This window comes from Arachis ipaensis, chromosome B5 (assembly GCF_059453495.1).
Source record: "Arachis ipaensis isolate K30076 ecotype BB chromosome B5, ASM5945349v1, whole genome shotgun sequence".
Taxonomy (NCBI): domain Eukaryota; kingdom Viridiplantae; phylum Streptophyta; class Magnoliopsida; order Fabales; family Fabaceae; genus Arachis; species Arachis ipaensis.
This window is the reverse complement of record NC_142440.1, coordinates 8,944,813-8,966,790: the sequence shown is the minus strand read 5'-3', so window position 1 is coordinate 8,966,790 and position 21,978 is coordinate 8,944,813. Positions and strand designations below refer to the sequence as shown.

General features: G+C 31.4%; 2 protein-coding genes across 3 annotated transcripts; one reads left to right on the top strand and one right to left on the bottom strand.

Moving 5' to 3' along the window:
* Positions 1-23: 23 nt before the first annotated feature.
* Positions 24-4,773, bottom strand: MAP1D (methionine aminopeptidase 1D). Of its 2 annotated transcripts, XM_088487809.1 has the most exons (11): positions 4,286-4,773; positions 3,309-3,568; positions 3,165-3,234; positions 2,635-2,860; positions 2,235-2,396; positions 2,097-2,138; positions 1,682-1,753; positions 1,314-1,393; positions 836-933; positions 683-730; positions 24-517 (listed from the first exon to the last, which is right to left on the bottom strand). In XM_088487809.1, exons 2-11 carry the CDS (start codon positions 3,553-3,555, stop codon positions 372-374), a joined length of 1,191 nt encoding a protein of 396 aa, XP_088343935.1. In that variant the 5' UTR covers positions 3,556-3,568; positions 4,286-4,773; the 3' UTR covers positions 24-371. The 2 variants fall into 2 exon arrangements, with proteins under 2 accessions (XP_088343935.1, XP_088343934.1); XM_088487808.1 differs by lacking the exon at positions 4,286-4,773 and having other exon boundaries at positions 3,309-3,494.
* Positions 4,774-18,823: 14,050 nt separating this feature from the next.
* LOC107642787 (cyclin-dependent kinase inhibitor 7) lies at positions 18,824-21,240 on the top strand. The gene is made up of 4 exons (XM_016346261.3): positions 18,824-19,888; positions 20,134-20,189; positions 20,497-20,664; positions 20,789-21,240. Exons 1-4 carry the CDS (start codon positions 19,553-19,555, stop codon positions 20,856-20,858), a joined length of 630 nt encoding a protein of 209 aa, XP_016201747.1. The 5' UTR covers positions 18,824-19,552; the 3' UTR covers positions 20,859-21,240.
* The last annotated feature ends 738 nt before the right edge of the window (positions 21,241-21,978 follow it).

Genomic DNA, 21,978 nt, shown 5'->3' with positions numbered 1-21,978 from the left:
AAATAAAATAAATTCGACCAATATGAGAATGACAATACACTTGAAAAAGATAATACAGCACACGGTTCCTTCTTACTTGCATATAAGGTTACTAAGTATACACAATCTCAAACCCTGAACCCATATTTTTCTCCCCAAAATTTTGAGAAAAACTGTGAAAGAATATGTGTCAACTATAATTGGAAAACCATGATGAACTAACCTGCAGAAAGAATACAAGAAGCAGGGGAGACTATCAACAAAAATTATAAGAGTTCTTTTAATCTTCCAGAATCTACTCCCTTTTAGTCTGGAAGTGATTAAATCAATTTAAGTTTTCAATAATAGTGGTTCTCCAATTGGCTATCCGCAAATATTAACTGTTGTGTCCGTCAGCATCGAGTCATAATCTCGACCCCATCCGAAGTTACAAGAATGGTGTGTTCAAACTGCGCCGAAAGACTTCCATCTTCTGTCACCACCGTCCAGTTATCATCCCACAAAACAGGCTCGATGCTGCCTATAGTTAGCATTGGTTCTGTAAAATTTGTCATGTACAAAAATGTTAAAGTGAAATATCATTGCAACTTAGATCATGGGAAAAAAGGAAAAGCATGTGAAGTTTCCAGTTCCACTAATTAGCAATCACAAGCATAAGAGTTCATAACAATCCATATTATAGTCATAGCAACAAATTTTTTACCGATTGTAAAGGTTTGATTTAGCATCATCCGACCGCGTTCATTGTTTCCTGAAGATAATACATATGTTACAAAATACAAACACAACAGTGATTGAACTTTGACAGATAAGAAATCAAATGGAAGACCGAAGTAGAATGTTATAAGTTAATTACTATAGTGATGAATAACTGGATCAGCATGAAAAACTTTTCCAACTCCATGACCAACAAACTGTCTCACGACCCCATAACCGAATTTATCTGCATGATCACTAAAATAGAATAGATATCAACATTAAGCACTGGACAATCAAGAACCGTCAAAGCATATTAACAGAAGCAGATAACTGCTTTGAAGTAAGAAGATGCGAGGGTAGGGAAGAGAAAATGAATGGAGTTGAATTATACAATTTCTTAGACCAAGAACAACTGCTATGAGAATTGTATAATTGCTCAACAAGACTCTTCAAATAGAAGCCTTAAAATATAATCAATATAAATTGCCTTCATTTTGGTTTTATTCCTCAACAAGCTAGAAAAATTGTTCAATCCTCCTCAAGCGGAGGTGAGGAAAAATTCAACGTATAAGGAGAGACCGGAACAAGAAAAATATGTACAACACATGACAGAGTAAATAAGAGAAGTTTCTTACTGGATTATTTTGCCTATCTTTTTGTACTCCACACCCGGACCGCATATTGATATTGCTTTATCTAAGCATTCTTTAGTTACCTGTATCAATATCAAACAACCCGCATAAGCATGAAACAAATGGAGAGAAGACAAACCACCACTCCACAAAGTCGAAGCCACAACAGAGAATTCTAGAACAGTATCATCTTGAAGCCTTCTGAAATTAATAGAAGCAAAACAAAAAATAAAAGTGACTATAGCTGAGCAAAATATGATTAGTGTTATCAGAACAGGCCCAAAGTACAAATAAGACCTGGACAAAAACTTCCAGAGTAGACAGCTAGGAGCAAATATTTATCTACGGATACTAATGTTCAAAATTGGTACCTGAACTAGTTTTCTTGCCTCATCATCAACATCTCCACAAAAGAAAGTTGCAGATGTGTCACCATGATGGCCCTGCAACTCATCAATATATACACTTAACAAACTAGATGCAACTTTTTCTGATAGGAATTGCAAAAACACGAGAATACGAAACTTTTATGATATCAATGCAACATGCAAAAGTAACAAGATACTAGATGAATTAGAAAACTCAAGGAAAAAGTTTTTGAATCAGAATAATCTATGTTCAGCAAATACCTAATAGCGGACAACCACTTCATGAAAAAAAAATTAATACCGATTATATCAAATAGGCTGGTAGAAGCCCAGCAAAGAAGAAATAACCAAGCAAATTACATAGAAAATGAAATTCGATGGCTATCCCACTAAAAGTACCCCAGCAAACATTACTTACATTTAAATAAACGGTAACATCAATGTTGATTATATCACCATCCTGCAAACATAAATAAACAAATAAATGTATCAAAATATTCTTCACATAGGATGCATGATCTCATTTAAAAGGAAAAGAATGGTCTTGCAGACGGACCTCAAGCACACGGGAATCCGGTATTCCATGGCAAATGCATTCATTCACAGATGTGCAGACACTCTTTGGAAAACCACCATAGCCAAGAGGAGATGGGTATGCACCATTATCAACTATCATTTGGTGAACAGCTTGGTCAATGTCATCAGTTGTTATGCCTGGCTGTCAACAGAAGTTAAAACTAACATAAAATCGATTTTGTTTCCCTCTAAATAAAACATATCAATCGGTGTATTTATATAAGCAAAAGGGACATATAGGGATCAGGGAATTGCAATGTTCATCAATATCACTAGAGTAATAATAAATTGGCTATTTAGTTTCATAATGAGCAGTCAATATTTTATCTAGGGGACATACTACGAGTGATTGATCGGCGAAAAAAGCATAAGCAACTCACCCTGACTAAGGTGCCAGCATATTGAAGAACCTGTGCAGCAAGCCTTCCAGAAGCTCTCATGCATTCTATCCCGTTCTCATCATGCACTTCAGGGCCAGTCACAAGTCCTGCTGGAGTTTTAGACTTTACATATGGAGGCCTAGGAATATCCTTGGGAACTTCTCGACGAGGAGAAACATTTCCCGGCCTCAGACGTTTGCGCTTGCCTGGCAATTCATCTACATTTCTGCGAAGCCATCATCCATGAGCTTAACCAATAGGTATGCATAGGCGCCCCCCAAAAAATCAAGAGTTTTAATATTAAATTGTCAACAGATTACCACTGATTCCCAAATGCTATTGTCTAAGGACTATAACAAATTTTAGTGCTACAGATGCAGAACATAAACCACAGTTCCATAAACCTTTGTTCCTAAAGTATAGCTAGATGACTTAATACTACACGGTCATGGTAGTAGTAGTAACAAAAGAACATTGACAAAAATCGGAAACAATAATTTGGTGTAAAAAGGGAACATTGAGTAGTGTACCTTCTATTGAATAAGAGATTGGTGATGCCAGAAAATGTTCGAGATAACCGCATGGAAACATGCTTGCTTCCTGTCCGAAAATAAATTAAAACAGAAGCTGATAATAAATTTGGAGGGAAAAGAGGTAAGTGAAAAAGAAGGTGCCTGGGTTGTAACGAAATAGTTGAGGAAGGGGTTGTTGCAAGGAGCAACGTCGGAGACGAGTTCCGACGAAAGAAGACATCAACCTCGGATGCACTGACACGCCGCCCGCCATTTTTTCTTTATGGCTTCTCCTCCTCTTCCTTCCGAAGTTCCTTATCCCTTCATCTTTGCTAAGGTGCCACTGCGAGCATGCGATTTTGAAATGGACTTCAGCAAAATGTGGGCCACGTAGTGGATCTTTTTCCATCTAAGGCCGTGGGCTGGCCCAAATATGCATTAAAATATATTCGTTTAATTTTTTGTTGATAATATAAATTACACAATTATACTATTTGATTACATCTTTTATTTTAATTGCATTTGATGTCCGCCAAAATTTTTGTCCATGCATCAAGATTTTTGTATTGTACATCAAACTTTATTATTGAACGTATTTTATTGGTTGAATGTCAATATTTTAGATATATAATTCTTTAAAAATTTTTGTTAAATACTAAATATTTTGTATTGTGCACTAAATTTTCATTGTTGTACATTAAAATTATGTACTCTAATTTTCTAAACACATGTATAAGAAGAAGGCCATGACAATAATGAGAATGATAGTAAAAGAGGATGAAGCTAAAAAAAAAATGAGACAAAATTAAATAAGAGAAGAAGAAGAAGGAGGCGGTGGTAGTTGCAATAATAACGTTAAAGAAAGAAATATGCAAAATAAAATAACCAAGAAGGAGGAAGAGAAAGAACTTAATTGAAGACTTGGTTTAAAAAATAGTTGAATATCTAGTTTTTATTGTTTATATTTGTAGTGTATAAAAATTAAATTATTTTTAATATATTAAATATACTAAAAAAATTCAAAGATTGCTCTATTCAATATCTTTAATAAATGTCGTTAAAGTACTTGTATTAGCTGATTTCATATAAATTAAAAAAAAAAAGTAAAAAAAAAAAAGATAATCAAATTGTAACAGTGCCGTGTTTAGTTGCTTTTTGTCCGAATAAACTGTTGTTTGGTTGTTCATGCCTGCCACTATATATAGTCCCACTACTACTTACTACTATTTTGTATTGAATAAATAGTCTGCTGCAAGATATTATTACCTTAAAAATTAATAGTTAAATATAGCTATAGTACGATGAGTGCAGCTTATTTCATTTTTGAGAAAAATAAATGAATGAGAATCCCCCCAAGAAATTATTAAAATCTCATAAAATTATATTTTCAATGTACTTAAAACTTATTACAATAAAAACAAAGAAAATTAATTGAAGCATAAAAAAGGTACATATACATCACATCATGATGAGAATCGAAGGAGAAGATAAAAGGGATTGAATATGAGAATTAACGGAGGGTTTGTAGAAGTTTGTGAAGACATAAAAAGAACCAGAGCACAGGCTTTTGTTAGGAGATGAAGACAAATTCAAAGAGAAAACGAGAGGGAATGAAAGAGAGCTATAAGTAATTCTCGAGCATAAACTAAAACACAACGCTTCAAACAATGCGTCAAATCAAATATAAGCATTATTGCATGGCAAATAGGGCAATGTGGCAACGCTAAACGACAGCACTACTATAGTAGTACTATAATCCAAGGCAAAAGGGGCTTGTGAGTACTTGCTGCGTTTAGAGAGAGTGAGATTTTTTACTTGTAATAATTGATTAAGGTCCCCCGCCCAAAATGCGGCCAAGGCCATGCCAAGACGACATGTCGTTTTCAATCCCCCTCCCTTCTCCTCAATCCATCCGCGACAAATTTTGGAATCCAATGCCAGTTAACTCTTTCTTCTTGGGCCCATCTATTGGGCCCACATGTACAAACCGGTTTTGGGCTAAGCCCTTAGAACCCATTCGCTAGGTAAATGACGATGGATTCAATTTGGTGCGGGAATACGGAAGAGGTCCATACCACGTGTTGGAACTTGGAAGGGTGAGACGAGTGGCATGACTTGAAATCACGATGCTTCACAATATCTGCATAAATTTACAATAATGGCCATTATTCGCATAAGCATGTCTTTTAGATAAGGATAATAATAATTATTATCTTTATATAAAGGCATAAATAACTGCGTAATTACTAATTTTGAGACATTGTTATTGGAGCAACTTATAGAAACGTAGATGAAGAAAGGGGAGCGGGGACCATGATGGGAGAAGGGAAAGGTGCGTTGGTTTCGGCTTTCAAGTTTGCGTTCGAACCTAATTTGGAATTTTGGACCCAAATCGTATTACATTTAACAATTAACATTAGCATGCACCTCTGCAGCTGATGAATGCACAAAAGTCCACGCATCGTACCTCATTCATTATAAATATTTAAAATGTTGCTGAATTTATCATAAACGAACGAAATTAATGAATAAAAATTATGAGACCTTAAAACATCAAAATTGCTCGTTAACATTTTATTATACTGTTACATAATTCTAGTAGGTATATTATGACGTACAAATTGTCTTAATTGTATATACTTAATCGAAAAAAAAAAGTTTAGAAAGCCAACAACAATATAAATCAATTTAGGTCAATTCTTTTTTATTTATAATTTTAAAATTTAAAAAATTAGAATAATAAAAAATTTATTTTTTAATAATAAAGCTATTTTTTAAATAATTGACTCTAATTGATTGACTATATTCTTAGTTAGTTTCTTAATAAAACTCATATAGAAAATTAAAGTTTGCCACAGCTCCGCATGAGTGATGAAATTGTAGTAGCAATGATATTTCACTCGTGCTTAACAAACAACATGCACATAACAGGAAAATCACTATTGGAGAAGTCAAAAGAGACTAATTAAATATATAATCATGTGAATATATTTCGTTGATAAAGGAATAGACAGTGACAAGTACTAATGAAAAGAGCTTGCCTCTGAATCATCAAAACAAACGATGATCAAATCACGTTCCTTTTGCATACTTTATATATAATAACCTCACCTTTCTTCTTTATTTGTAATCATGTTACTTTGTTGGTTTTCAGAATATTAAAACAATAAAAAATATTATTTATACATTAAAATTAATTATTATATATTTATATATAAATTTATATAAAATTTAACTTATTTTTAATGTGTATTTTATATTAATAATTTTAGTTATTAATTTTAATATATATTTAATATAATTGTTAGAACAATTATAACATGACACAAGTGTTGATTAAAAACAACAAAACTAGGTGGACAATAATATATAGTAATGCAATAACTTATTGCTATAACTATTTATATATTAATTCGCGACAACGTGAACAACTATATGTCAGTTGAATTATAACTCATTAATTTATATGTATACCGTTTGTTATAAACTTGCGCGTAAATTTTCATATTTATACGTATTATTTCATGTTATATAGTATGATAGCGGGTACGAAATTCGATGGAGATAAAAGTTTCTACTTTCAAATCCATATGCAGGATTGTTAAAAAGTAGCACCACCACAACTGAATTGTGATTTGTGCATGCATTCAAAATTTTCCCGTGAATGAAGATAAAAATAATAAAGAAAAAAAAGGGAGAAGCCGAAAAGGCCGTAACTTTATATAAAGTGATGATTTATAATAGAAGGACGATTTATCATGTTGAGAAAATTAAAGAACGATAGGTATTCGTAAAATAAAAATGAAGATACATATTTGAAGGTATGTAAATGGTGATGATAGAAAGTGAAGTATATGCTTTTGGATAATAAAAGGGCCATTGATGTACTTATGGAACAAACATGTCTATGACCTGAATGGAATCCTTCCCCTCAACACATTCACTCTTTCATCTTCTTTCGGACACAACATTACCATCATCATCACATCGATTGAATTTCTGCCACCCATCTTGAGATTCTTCATTTTGCTTTTGCTCCCCACTTTCCATCATTTCTTCATCTTTTCATCTTTTTCACTCTTTCAACTAATTAATAGTTTATCTTTCCACTCTCTACCATCTGAAAGAGATAGCTCAACCTTAAAGTTCTTTGGTCGTTTTAGATTGCGACCATGGTAAAGTAGACTATCAATTATATGCACCATTTTTTGCTCTCCACTACTATCTATATATTATTCTTTTTTCTTTTTCTTTTTTCATTCATCCCTTGCACATTCTTTATCTAGTGTTGGATCCACCACCTTCTGCCTATACATAGTTTTATAGCTTAGACGAGTTGTGAGCCATATATATATTTTCTATAAGAATCTCTTTTTTTAATTTATTAGAGAAATGTTAAGGGTTAATATTTTGTTTTTATAATATTTTTCTTATTTTGTCAATATTTCAACTTTGAACTATAGGAAAGGTGAAAAATAAGAATGGATTGAGCATTATCGTCATATGCATTAGAAGAATGATGTGGTGGAGACAAAAAGTGTGTGTGATAGATCGGATTATTACATCTCTTCTAAATGATTCTACACTTGCGATGTTTCTTAGTTGGTCATCAACCAAGTTTAAAAGTGCACTTATATTTTACATTGAAGCTGTGTTTAGTTGGGAACAAAAAGAAAATAAGAAAAAGCAATCTCTTATAAATAAATTATGTGTAAAAAATATATTACATAGAGTTCACTCATCTTTGCAGAGGAGAAATGAAAGTAGTTGCAAAAATAACACTAAAATTAGGTGATCAAGTGAATTTTAGGCGTTCTTTTTTAATATTGGCATCTTCGTGGTCATTTTACTTCTTTTTGTTTTTTTGTTTTTATGTATTAAACTACTAAAATATATAAATTTTGGTGTATAATATAAATGCTTTTAAAAGATTTATATCTAAAATATTGACACTCAACTATTAAAATACGCACAACTAAAAAATAATAGGACCAAATATAAAAATTTTGATGTACAATACATAAATTTTAATATAAAACATATATTTTTAAAAGATTATATATTTAAAATATTAATATTTAACCAACAAAATATATACAACACAATTTTTAGAACATAAGATAAAAAATTTGGTACACAATATAAAATTTTTAAAAAAATTATATGTCTAAAAAATTAACTTATCTAACTAATAAAATATAATTATAATAAAAAAATTATATATTATGTGTAAAAAATTATGTATTATATATAAAAATTTTATGTTATATTAATATATTTATGTTATGTATAAAAAATTTTGTATTATATAAAAAAGTTATTGTTATATTCATAAGCTTATGCGTTTTTTAACAAAGATTTTTGAAATGCCAAAAAAGAAAAACGGTGACGTATATACATAAATAAGAGGAAATATAAATATTTGTACAATGTGTACAACGAAAAATTTAGGGATAGTTTATTATCCCTAGTATCTAAGATAATTATTTTGAATAATATAAGTGTATTATGTTTGAGAAATTAGTAGTATTTTATCTTCGAAAATATTTGGTAATCAAAGAAAATCAGTCAAAAATATCCATAACTTGCCTTATTTAGCATTCATTAATTGTTACGATAATTAATTAATGCTAAATAAGGCAAGTTTTAGCTATTTTTTTGTCTACTTAGCATTAGATGTTCTTTTTTTAACTCATATTAAACCAAATAAATAAGAAAAAGTATATGAAACCAAAACGTGACCAGCCAAAAAGTAAACAAAATCGTTTAATTAAAATCACTTTTTGAATAATATCTTTAATTAAAATATATTACACACATCATACCAATACTCCATTAGCTCCTAAATAATGAGCGCAGAAATTACAATAGGAGCCAAATTTGTAGCAGGGAATTTGGGTATAAATTAGTTGGGCCCTGGTTGGCCTTATTATAATTGACATTGAATAGCCGCGCTCCGTTTGAATTAATTAAAGTCTAGAAAAAAGCACTTTCCAATTAAAGTTAAATAGGTTAAGTTAATATGTGTCTGTAATGAAATATGATAAATTTATTATTAATAAAAAATTTTAAATATTTTTATTTAATAAAAATAAAATAAATATATTAAAAATTTAATTTTTTTATATTTTTAATAAATTTTTTTATTAATAACAAATTTATCAGATATCTTTAGAATACATATTAGTTAAGGTAAATTATATAATAAAAATATAAGTTTATAGATTTTTTTTTAATAGAATGAAAGAGAGATTAATAAAGATAGGACTCACATTTTGAATAATAATAAAATAATAAAAAATAATTATAAAAGAAATTATATTTTTTTTATATCACTTCAATCTGTACAATAGAGTGCCCCGTAAACACAAATTAAACCTAAGCCATATAATGAGCGCAATAATGAGTGGAGCCAGAAAGGCATGCCTAATTACAATGAAAAATCTATTCTAGTTTTCTGTGCCCACCCTTCAAATTAAGGTTACATGCCATGTGCCCCCCCTGTCCATTCACTTTACTAATCCTCATGGGAATCTTACTTTATATTTATAGTTATCTCGCCTTTGATTTAAAGGGCCTTATGATGTTAGGTAACCTTTATATTGAAGCTGGATGTACTAGTACAAACATTCACTAAAGTTGCAAGTTTAAGTTACTCTAATTATAACTCATCCGAACCCAAAAAAAAAAAAAAAAAAAAAGTTACTCTAGTTGTGTTCCTCTTACTTCTAGACTAATAATCAAAGTGAATCATCTCCCTTTTCAGCATCATAATTCCTCTTTGGATAATCCTTAACTTTCCTCCTGTCTTACTTTAATATGGAATCATAATTATAAATTTCAAATTATTGCATCTTAACACATCTTGTGCCTTAGCTTAATCAGAAGATAAACTTTGAGTCTTTATATATTTCTAGAACAAAATGTTTAGTAACAAATAAAATAACAAAAAAATAGTTAAAATTTATCTTATTTAATATTCATTAATTATTATTAATAAAAGTTAAATACAATAAGTTTTAGTTTTTTTATTATTACTGTTTTTAGAATTAATTGAACCTTTAACTTATAAATACTTGCAAACAATAAAATATTTTAATTTTAATATATTATTATTAATATAAATAATTTTATACATATATTAATTAGAAGAATGCTAGGGGACCAGTAATTTTTGTGATTTGTAGCCATCAAATAACCATCAATGATAATTTTAATGGTGTGAGATTGGTGTGAGAATTTATCCAATAACTCACTTTTCTTTGCTGGTTACATGCTGGCCAAAATTTAAAAAAGTTATTGGTCCCTAGACTTTTCCTATTAATTAAATAACGTCACGTTAACAAAATTCTTTTTTAAATTTGCTAATGCTTAATACAGGTATAATATCTATTCAATTTGATTAAAATACTTATTGATATATCCATTGTAACGTTATATTATGGACCAACATATAGCTCGACAAAGTATATATTATTATAACTCGGTCATAGTAACTGATACGTTTTTAAATCATCTAATTAAACACATTGATTCACATTATTAGTATGTTTGTAACTACCAAATAGTAATAAAACACACTTTACTTATAAAATAATAAAGATTCAAGGAGAATAAGTATGAAAAAGATTCATCATTTATTTATATTTGAAACATTTTACTTTCACACTTATGTATTAGAGTGTCTTATGCAAATACCACTCTTCTTATTTTACAGTGATCGAGATATAACCAAGATTGTAAGAATTGGACCGATCAATAAACTAGTAAAATGATTGGTTTATTGGTTCAAAAGTTTGACCGGAATTCAACCGATATTCAACCGATTTAATTAAATATTAAATAAAATTATTAAAAATTAAACATACAATGAAACATGTAGCATGACCTTTTTTGTTACCATAATATCTGGTAAGTAAACTAAAATCTGATCTCTTCTTATTCTTTTCAAAATTAAAATAAGAAAAATCTAAACCCACGTTTAATTTCCTAAATTTAGGGTAAAAGGAGAAATCAAATAAAGAAATTATTGTAGAATTAACAATGTTGAAATGGAAGGGAATAAAGATGAGGGCATGAGGGTGAAGATTTTATTCTGTTTATGGACATGTCTTTTGCAACCTTTCTGTTGGATCTAACAAATTTGTATAAAGAAGCTGTACCCGTAACACATGTATGTCCTCATATGCAGATCATATGCAGATCAATGTAAAACATCATGACAAAATTAATCATACCACCACCAACTCTAATTCAGAGGTCAGAACTTAGAACACAACAAACAGAAAAAAATTTCAACTCACCCCAATTCAGATTCAGAACATAACAAACAGAAAAAGAAACAGCAACTCAAGAATCAGATCTCAGATTTCAGTAACTCAGTAAAATTAACAAAATACACGACCATAAATTGAAACAAACAAAGTTGAATCTTTAAAAAATAGAACCTCAAAATCATAGAAATTAACAAAAGGGAAAAAACTAAAGTAGAGCTATCGACGACAGAGGAACCAAATTGACGTGACGGAGGAACGAAACAGGCGGCAAGACTACCGACAAGGGAGGAACGGCGAGACAGACGGGGTCGAGCAAACTCACTAACAATGGAGGAATCCAGCTGACCGCACTTCGATCTGCAAGTCCACACGACGAAGATGAAAACGATGTAGAGAAGACGAGGATGGACGGCCAAAGGCGACGACGTGGAGGAGACGAGGATGGATGGCCAAGAGCTCGAAGCACCCTCTATCTGTCACTGCCGGCGGTGAGACACCCTTTGGCTGATGAGAAGAGTTCGGCAACGGTGGAGGCGGTGACTGCTGTTGGCTGAGAGACAGAGGGACTGCTGGATGAGAGAAAGAGAGGAAAGTATCGCCGTAGTGGGTTAGGAATTTTGTGCCATTTTAGTGAGTGAGACTGATGAGAGTGGGGGAGAAAGGAGAAGGGATTTGGGCATTTGGTGTCGGCGATGATGCGGTGGTCAAACCCGTTACTGCTATGGCTGCAGGATGCGGTGGCGGTGCTCGATTGGTGGTGGTGGCTATGCGATGGTTTGCAGAGAAGAGAACAGAGATGAGTTGTTGCTGATGAGTACGATGGGTGATTTAGGGATTAGGGTTCAGCTTAGTTCGTTTAGCCTTTTGCTTCTTTTTTTTTCTTATAGGGACAAAACGACGCCGTTCAGAGTTTTTTTTTTAACCAAAAATTTGCTAAAAAAATCGGATGGTTCTACCGGTTCATCGATTAATCTCCAATTCAATCGATTTTTACCGATTTTTTGTTAGACAGTTTCTAAACTTATCCAAACCGATTAGGTAATTGGTTCTCGATTAATCTAGTTAAACCGGCCGATCCGATTCAATTTTCAAAACCATGGGTATAACTCATTGCATTTAAAAACGAACTGTATCTACTTAATTTTAAAGCTACTCACTCCAAAACACTTATTATTTGTAAATATAATATATGTTATTGATATTCATTAAATCTTAGAAAAATAGTAATGTACATACTCCGAAGAAATAAGTTTGATTCTTTTTATAAGAATTGGGAGATATTCCTATAAAGAGAAGAGTAGATTCTCTCAATTTTTTTAATTATTTGATAAAATATGATATTTTATTAATTAAAATATTTTTTTATCTCACTTAAAAAATATAAAATAAAAGATCATATTTTATTAAATAATTTTTAAAAAATTGAGAAAATTTATTTTTCTCTTATAAATACATCTTTATATAAAAATAGTATTATAAATCGTTAGATGATTTAATTAAATGTATTAAATTATCTAATAATATGTAATGTCATCTTTATGTGAAGATATCATCATATATAAATATGCACCGTATATAAATATTATAAAAATGTTATCGATGAGTATTTAATTATCTTCTCCAAGAGAAGCTATAAGTAGATTTATAAATAAATGGAATGTTTGATTTTAAGTTTTTTACCAATACTTTTATTGTTAACAAGGACCCTTACTTTAATTAGGTTGGTAGTGTTGTAGAGATTGGCTCACATTATCTCTACCAAGAGGAGTAACTAGTTGATGAAGTTCTTGTCTCCCATTTGTCAATTTCTTACAGCTTATTAATTTATGGTGAATTTGTCGCCTTATGCTTTTGTTACAGATCGTGCATGTAAATCATGGTACTTTGTGTCTGTCCACACATGAGAATACGAGATAGTGCATGCAATGGGCCCCTTCAAACTTCAAACTGCTCCTTAAACCTTATATAGCCCACAAGGACAATGGAATTAACAAGAGTTCTCATAAGTCAAATGAAAAGTTTTCAAGAAATTCTGCTGAGAAATCAAAAAAAAAAAAAAAGGAAATGGAAAGCTGGCTTTGATCTATGTAGAAAATGTGGTGAATTTATGGCAAAGGATACGTTACTTTTTTTCTTCCCCTTTGATTTCCGCGGTTTCTTCAACTTTAACATGCGTTCCACATTTGCTCCCAGGTTCTTAGAAGCATTTGGAAGAGTCTATTAAATTAGTTTGGCTAAATGATATATATTGTGTATGTGTATGAAAGAAATTTATTGAAGGTGGCCAAATAATATAGATTACAATCCGATTTGATAAAGCCTTTTGACTTTTAAAAAATTGTAGTTATTATATTTGGCAAATTAGATGCTTTTAACATTTAAATCATTTTAATAGGCTTAAATATAATAAAAGATAAAAAATGTAGATAAATAACATAATGAACATAACATAAATCAATCTAACTCACACACTAAAGATTTACAATACATTCATTACAATAAATAACAGAATTCAAAAGAAAATAATATAAAGTTCCATACATCTCCATTAATGTCATTTCAATTCAATTTCCAAACATTCAATTAATATAAATTAAAAGGCACTTGATAATTTCACATCTTATATGGATTTTGTGGGTGTTTATAAAACGAGTATCTCTTTTAATTTCTGTTTTCGTTTATTCGTAGAAGCCTTTATCTTTTAAAGATTTTGCAGGTAATAGGATTATATATGAATCGGATAATATTCGCATATCCACGATATTTATCTGTATTGGATTCGCATTTTGCGGATGTTATCCGATCCGCATAGTTATTGAATTGAATCATATCTCGATCTGCATAGTTATTAGATCGGATCATATCCGATCCGCACTCTAATAGGATCGAATAGTGGATATTGCATTGAGGATCGGATCCGCATATCTGCACCTATAATATAAATACCATAGTTAAGAAAACACAAATCGTAACCTAGACACCCCCTTTATAAGACGCTGTTCTCCCTCTCAGCTTCTCCTCTCTCACCTAGACAGAGTCTCACTTATTGTCCTAAACTCGCCTCACTTCTGACCTCATATATAACCAGTGGCGGAGTTTGAAACAAAATTTTGGGAGGAAAAAAAATTTAACATAAAAATTAAATAATAATATTTATATTAAAATAAAATTTATAAATATAATTATTCTTTAAATTTGTTACTGATAAGATCATAAATAAATAATTCTACAGATAAAACATATAAAATAGTTTATAATTGTATTCTTCGAGTCTTTAGTGACTTGAAATCTTCAATAATTGAATCAGAACTAAACTTTTCGACAATTTCTTTCTCAATGTAAATAACCAAACTATCCGCGAGAAAGTCGTCATCCATCTTGTTTCTTAACCTTGTCTTCATTATTTTAATTGCTGAAAATGATCGTTTTGTAGCAGCCGTAGAAACTGAAAGAGTTAATATCAAACGAATCAATCTATGAATCAAGTAATACATTTTTGACCTTTTTGTTTCTGCTAAATATCTACACAGTTCATGAATAGTTGACAAATTTTTCATTTCTGGATGCTGACAAGCATCAAGAATAAAATGCTGAAGCTAAAAAAGGCAAATTAATCTTTTCTTGTTCAGTAAAGTCTTCGGGATAGTAACTGTTAACAAGAGTAGAAATCTTAGCAATGCCAAAATTTTTGTAAGCATTCTTAGGCATGAGAGTAGAGCTCAGATTTAGTAGATCCATTGCTTGATCATTAAATCTGCTATTTAACTCCTCTTGTAATTACTTATCAATTGTGTCTAAAAATATATCCACTCTAAAATAATGCTCAACTGTAATATGATTTATTTTTATTTAATTTTATCTTTTAATTTTGATGTGTTATGAATTGTGAAAGCCAACAAAAGTCCACTCATCAGTTCAGTCCAAATCCAACATGTTTTGAATGTTTAAAACTAAAAATTATTGTACAATAAAAACAAGATATGAAGATTGAACCTGGGTACTTTAAGTCATAATAAAATATTTAAGTCAACTAAACTATTTTTTATTTTTTGAATAAGTACTACTATTTTTTTTTTATAAAAAATTTGGGAACCATAACCCCTTGTCTCAACTAAACTTCGCCCATGTATATAACCCCGCGTTCACCTCGATCACCGATGTCTTGTTCATTGTCGCGTCTCCTCATAAAGCGTCTCCTAAGGTCGTCTCCATTATCGCGTCGTCGTCTCCTCTATCGGCGCAATCTTCATCTTACCGCATTTCTGTCACCCGTCTTCGCTGCTGCTTTGCCTCGCTTTCTTTTGTCTGTTTGTTGCTTTGTTCGTCGGTTCAGACGAATCTATTAATTGTCACTGCCATTCTACTTTTAGTCCCCAACTGCTTCTGCAGTTCTCCTATATTTTTGAATTTTTTTTTGAATTGTGCTTTAGTAATTGTTGCTTAGGGTTTGGTTCTGGTAAATTTTTTTCTTGAATTTTTGAATTTTAAAAATATATTTTATGATTGGGTATATTTCATATCCAATCTTATTTACAAATATACGGACCGAATTTAAGCTTAAAAAGTATAGATATTAGATTCGATCTGGCCTGACGATTTTAATGCGGATCCGATCAAATTTTAGGTCATATTCAATTTAATCTATGTGCGAGATAGTAGATAATCTCTGTGAGTATCTAATTCGATTTAATCTGTGTGCAGCATAGTGGCTAATCTCATCTCATATACTTTGCCTCCTATGTTCTCAATTTTCTGGTCATCAAAGTTGACATGGAAGGTTCATTCTAGTGCTTCTACGTTATATATGTAGATATAGTTTTTACTCTAATTATCTACAATCTATCTATAATAATAATAATAATAATAATAATAATAAAACGATAATTATATAAAAAAATAATATACATGCCATAACTTGATTAATAGTGCAACATATTTCGTTTTTTTTTAATAATAATTATGATAAGAAAGTAGATTAAACCAACTTTAGTTAGTTTCATAGTAAGTTTATGAATTTATTTAAATAAGTATTAAAAAAGAAATTTAATGATTAATAACAAATTCTTAAATAAAATTTAAATTTATAATAAATTAATTTTTAATCTGTTAAATTTAAAAATAACGTGAAAAATTAAAAAAAAAAGGACTTATATATACAAAGGAAACATCTATATAAAAAGGAAATGTTGGGCATGTGTTAATTATTTGAAATATATCATATTCAATTGATATCTCTTATTTGAAAAGGAAAAAGAACAAATTGTGAGCCAAGCATGAAATTTTAAAATTAAAATAAAATATTGCATGGAACTAATTAGGAATGAGCGTAAGCAGCAATTGAATGAGTTGATCGAAGTATGTGACCCATGAGTACCTCAATGTACATGTGCCACGCAAGTATCACAAACCATAACCAAATTGGATCTTATTATTATACCTTCAATTAATGCACTTACCTCACAGTTATTATAGCCGTCATGGCCCTAAATTTAATGACCATGTGTGCCATGTCCCCTTTGGCTCCTTTCACCGGTCACCCTTTCAAAATTAACAAGCAATGTTATTTCTGTATCTAGAAAAAACAGCTATCTTTTTAAATAATTATATAATATATGTATTAAAAATCAGGTAATAATTTAATTATTAGTATAAATTATATATTACAAATGACTGATTTTTTATGTATTTTTTTTTTATAAATAATTGTGAATATATAGAACTTAAATTAGATTTAAAAAGTTTAAATTTAGTATTTCGGTTGATGAAAATTTACATGTAATTTTTTTATATAAAATTTATATTTAATAATTATTAAATAATTTAATAAATTTAATTAAATTATTATTTAATAACTAATAATTTTTAATTATTAATTTCACATATGAATCTTTACCATTTCGGTTTAGCAGATACTCGTATTAATTGGAATTCATGAGTTCTAGGAAGTGAAGAAGAGGTAAATCTCAAGGCAATGAGAGAAAATTCGTTGAGAAACGAAACTACATACTTTTTCATTTTATCAATAATGATGAATCACAAGGCTAAGTAATAATGCGTATGCAATCTACACGTTAGTCATAAATACAATTGCATTTGCATATCTATAAGATAGAAATTCAAATACAATTAGAAGTTAATAACTTTAGATAATAATTTAGTTAAATTTATTAATTTAATAATTATCAACTATTAATTTTATATAAAATTAATTATACCTGAATTTTTAATTCCCAACAATTACTCTAACCGCCACTTTCTTTCTATATAACTAACTTGCTAACAAAGCAATTCAACCAATCAACAATTACTCTAACCGCCACTTTCTTTCTATATAACTAACTTGCTAACAAAGCAATTCAACCAATTAACCAAGAATCTAACCGTCAACTCAACTAGTGTTAGCAGTGTAGTTATGGTTAGTTGATGACCTTATTTCTCCAGCCAGTTGGCTAACGTCACATATTAAATGGAAAAGAGAATATAGACCAAAGAAAAAAAAATGTAAGTGGAAAAACAAGAGTTAATAATTTTTATAATTAATTTAATTTGTTTAAGATTAATAATTTTATACTCTAATTAGTTTTTAATATATATATATATATATATAACTAAAACTGAACATTTATTTTTATTTGAGCATGAGGTAACAATAATTTAAATTTTTTAAAATAATAGGTTAGAAATAAACTATGTTTCTAACTCAAAATTAAAATGTATAATTGTAAGAAAGGAGAACCAAATACGAATTTATTTATTTGTATTTCTCTTTCTACTATTTTAATACAGAGAATGTTCGTATTTCGGTTTACAATTAACAATTTTACACGAAGGTAATTATATTAAAATATTTACCTTTTAATAAAATGTTAGAAAATCAAACATTCTTCTCAAAACAACGTAGCAACTAACGGTTTGTACATCATTTTTCATATCAACAACTATTTATATCTCTTTCTACTTTTATTTTCCTTCAGAACTACGGCAGATATTTTAGATTATTTTTTTTATTTTTATTTTTATTTTTAAATTTGGCGACATAGTTGATGATAGGAAAAGAAGCGAAAATAAAGTAAGAAACAATAGAGATTAATTGTGCAAATAAAATAAACGATAATGCTAAAAAATAATAAAAAATAATTTAAACAAATTAAATTTATTTTATTTAATGTTTATTAATTCTATTTAATAAATATTAAATAAAATAAATTTAATTCATTTTTAGTTAATTTTTTATTATTACTGTAAAATATAATGCTGTTTTAGAGGAAAACGTCAAATCAATGCTCGTGTGGATGATGGCGTGACGACAGAGAAAGAGAAAGGCAAAGGCAAAGGGCGTGTGGGTTATCGAAAATGGCATTTTCGCGTTTCATTATTAAGGGGAGGGTCATATCCGTAATTAAGTTTAGAACACAATTATTTTGCTTAAGACCTGTTCTCCACCAAACGGAATTCGCCAACGCAACGCAAATATATGATGATCGTTATTCATCGTAACCGCATGATTCTCTTCTCTAATTCCTTTCTTTCCACACTCAGGATTCAGGCGCTTCGTTTCTTCCATACTGCAGCCTCTGACAAGTCACCAACTCACCTTAATCCTCTTCCAACACCCCCAAAAGCTCCCCATCCCCCGTTCTTAGCCTGTTCCGTCCACCGTCAGTTCCAATGACGTGTCGCTCCTCCATTGGCCAGACCTTCGGCGCAACCCACTCCTACCCCTCATAACGGCGCCGTCAAATCCCTCCGTTTCCAGATTCCCCCGTCACTGTTAAACGGAGTCTGGACCACCACGATACAACGCACCATCACTTAATAAAATTAAACATATAGTGTGCTAATTACCCAATCACAACCGTTGAACCCATTTCGTCATTATCACTATTTTTTTCGTCGTCTCCGTACTACACGCGCCACCAAATTACGCACACACACCCCACACACACACACACACTAACACTTTCCCTTTTCTCTCTCTCTCTCTCTCTCTCTCTCTCTCTCTCTCTCACAATTACATTAACGTAATCAAAATAAATAAGGAAGAAAAAAAAAAGAAACGCAGCATCACCTGAAAAGAGAGAGTGTAAGGAAAGGAATCGCGGGAGCACGTGGTTGCGTTCGAAGCCAGCAATGGAGATTGCTCAGGTCGGTGTGAGGACAAGGGCTCAAGCTGCGTTAGCCATGGGAGCTACCACGTCACCTCCAACACCACCTAAGAGAAGGAAGATAAACAAAGCCAGGAGCAGTAATGAAGAGCGAAAATTATCAACGGCGTCGTCTTCAGCAATCGTTAAGCTCGGGAGAAGGAGGAGAAGCGCTGCTTCCGTCGTTGATGCGGTTCTGCCGGAGGCGGCGACGGAGGAAAGGTGCTCTAGCCCTAACTCCGGTGAATTCCTGGTGTCTTGTTGTTGCAGCAATGGATCTGTTGGGGATGACGAGGAGAGGATCGAGTTGTCAGATCTGGAGGTATGAGAAATTGACTAAGAGCTATAGCTAATAGCTCCTTTCGTTTTCTATATAAATTCTCTGAACTGAACAAAAAATAAATGTTGTTAGTGGAGCTTACAGATTTTTATTGAACTTTCGTTTTGTTCGCTCCTTACTTAATTGTTTCTCATTGTCTTCAGTATTTTTATTTATTTCTCCAAATTTAATGCACCGCATTCAACTTTTTTTATTATTTTAATTTTGATTTATTTTGTGTCTTTCAGGTGGAGAGCGCGCAAGTTGAAACATCTACGTGCAATTGTGGAGACGAAACTGAAAGGTTTTGAATTGAACGGATCTCTAACCATTAATTTTTAAATTTGAAATTTCCTCATCAGACTTCATTGGATTCTCTTTTTGAAACTCTTCAATAATAATCCAACTGCATTGAGTAGTTTTTGAAAATTATATTTAAAAAAAAAAAGCATGAAATAAATGGGTCTCAACAGCCATAATTCCTTCCGTTCAAAATTTGCATCTCACTATATCTATTGAATGTGCTGTATTAACTTGTAACTCAGTAACGGAACATACGCATAGCTGCACATAACGTTTGGTTGCATTTCCGCCATTATTGGTGAGTGCAGGAGAGAGATGAACCATGGAGGGCGAGACAATTCACAAGAGCTGGAGTCAGTGGAAACCGATTCTCGCCGTCGTCCTTCGTCAACGGTGCAAAACATGCCAACGGAGTTGGAGCTCGAAGAATTCTTCGCCGCAGCTGAGAAAGACATCCAGAAAAGGTTTCAAGAAAAGTAAGTTCAGAATTAGTATCTTCACATTTCTCTTCTTACTCTTACTTTTATAAATTTTGCTATCACATTCTAGACGTCATCATCAGCATCATGGTTTTCATTCCTATTGAAAAATTCTTTGCAGGTATAACTATGATATTGGGAATGACGTGCCGTTGGAAGGACGATACGAGTGGGTTGAATTGAAGCCATAGAAGAGGCCGGTAAATGCATCACAGCATTTTTAGCTTATTGCTCGCGCCATTTCCAACACGCTATCAATTAAGCCAACCTCATGAAGAAAGAAGACACACTATTACTATTACTACTGGTGAATATGATCCCGTCTCAACATGCCACTTTGCTGACTCTATTCTTACGTTTAGTTTAGGTATTTTAATTTCACATCTTATCTTCTTCTTCTTCTTTACGCTAGCCAACCAGGACTCTCTTGTTCTGGAGTACAGCTTTAATTTATATATGTTCGTCGTGCTTAAGAGTGAAAAAAGAAAATTCCGAAATTCAGCTTCGTTTGTTCTTTGTACTACGGGTTATATTTTATATTAATGTGCATAAATTATGTTAATTCCCAGTTAATGTTCTCTGTCGTCTCGTTCTTTTTTTCTTTTCCCCCCGAAACTTTCGTTTGTTTATTTGCTGGCGTCAAGTCAATGATTGTATGATTAATTATATCTTTTTTCACTTTTTGATTTTGGACATTTCTTTTCATATAGATACATGTATGAAAAAGTTTTGTTAAAGGGGGAAAAGGATAAAAGAGAGAAATGAGGAGGAAGAAGATTAATAAGCAGCAGACAGTGAAAATGGAGAAATTAGCGAGTGATAAAGAGCAGGTGGAGGTGTGATGTGGGTTGTGTTTAATTGTTGGGAGTGGGAGGGGCAGGTACACGCTCCATGCCGTGTAAGCTACGGGCACGTGTTTGCGAGGGTGGGAAAGCTGATCCGTTTTATATCCACCCATGTGAGAGTCTTCCAATCTTTGGAACCAAATCAACTCCACTTTCACAAGTACAACAAAATTGGTACCGGAGAGTAAAAATGTAGAATATACGTTCATAATATTCTTTACTCACAGTCCCACACCTACCTCTTCTCCCTTCACTTCTCTATTAAATTAACCAATACATACACCCCCCGGCACCAAACTACGCACACACATACTCCAATTGCATTTGTTATAGATAGAAAATAAAAGGATGAGGAGCTAGGAATACAATGAGATGATGATCATGATGAGAGGAAATTTAAGGGTGGAGAAGCAAGGAGTGGTGATGAATTGATGTGGCAAACATATTTGTGGTCCAACTATTCCAA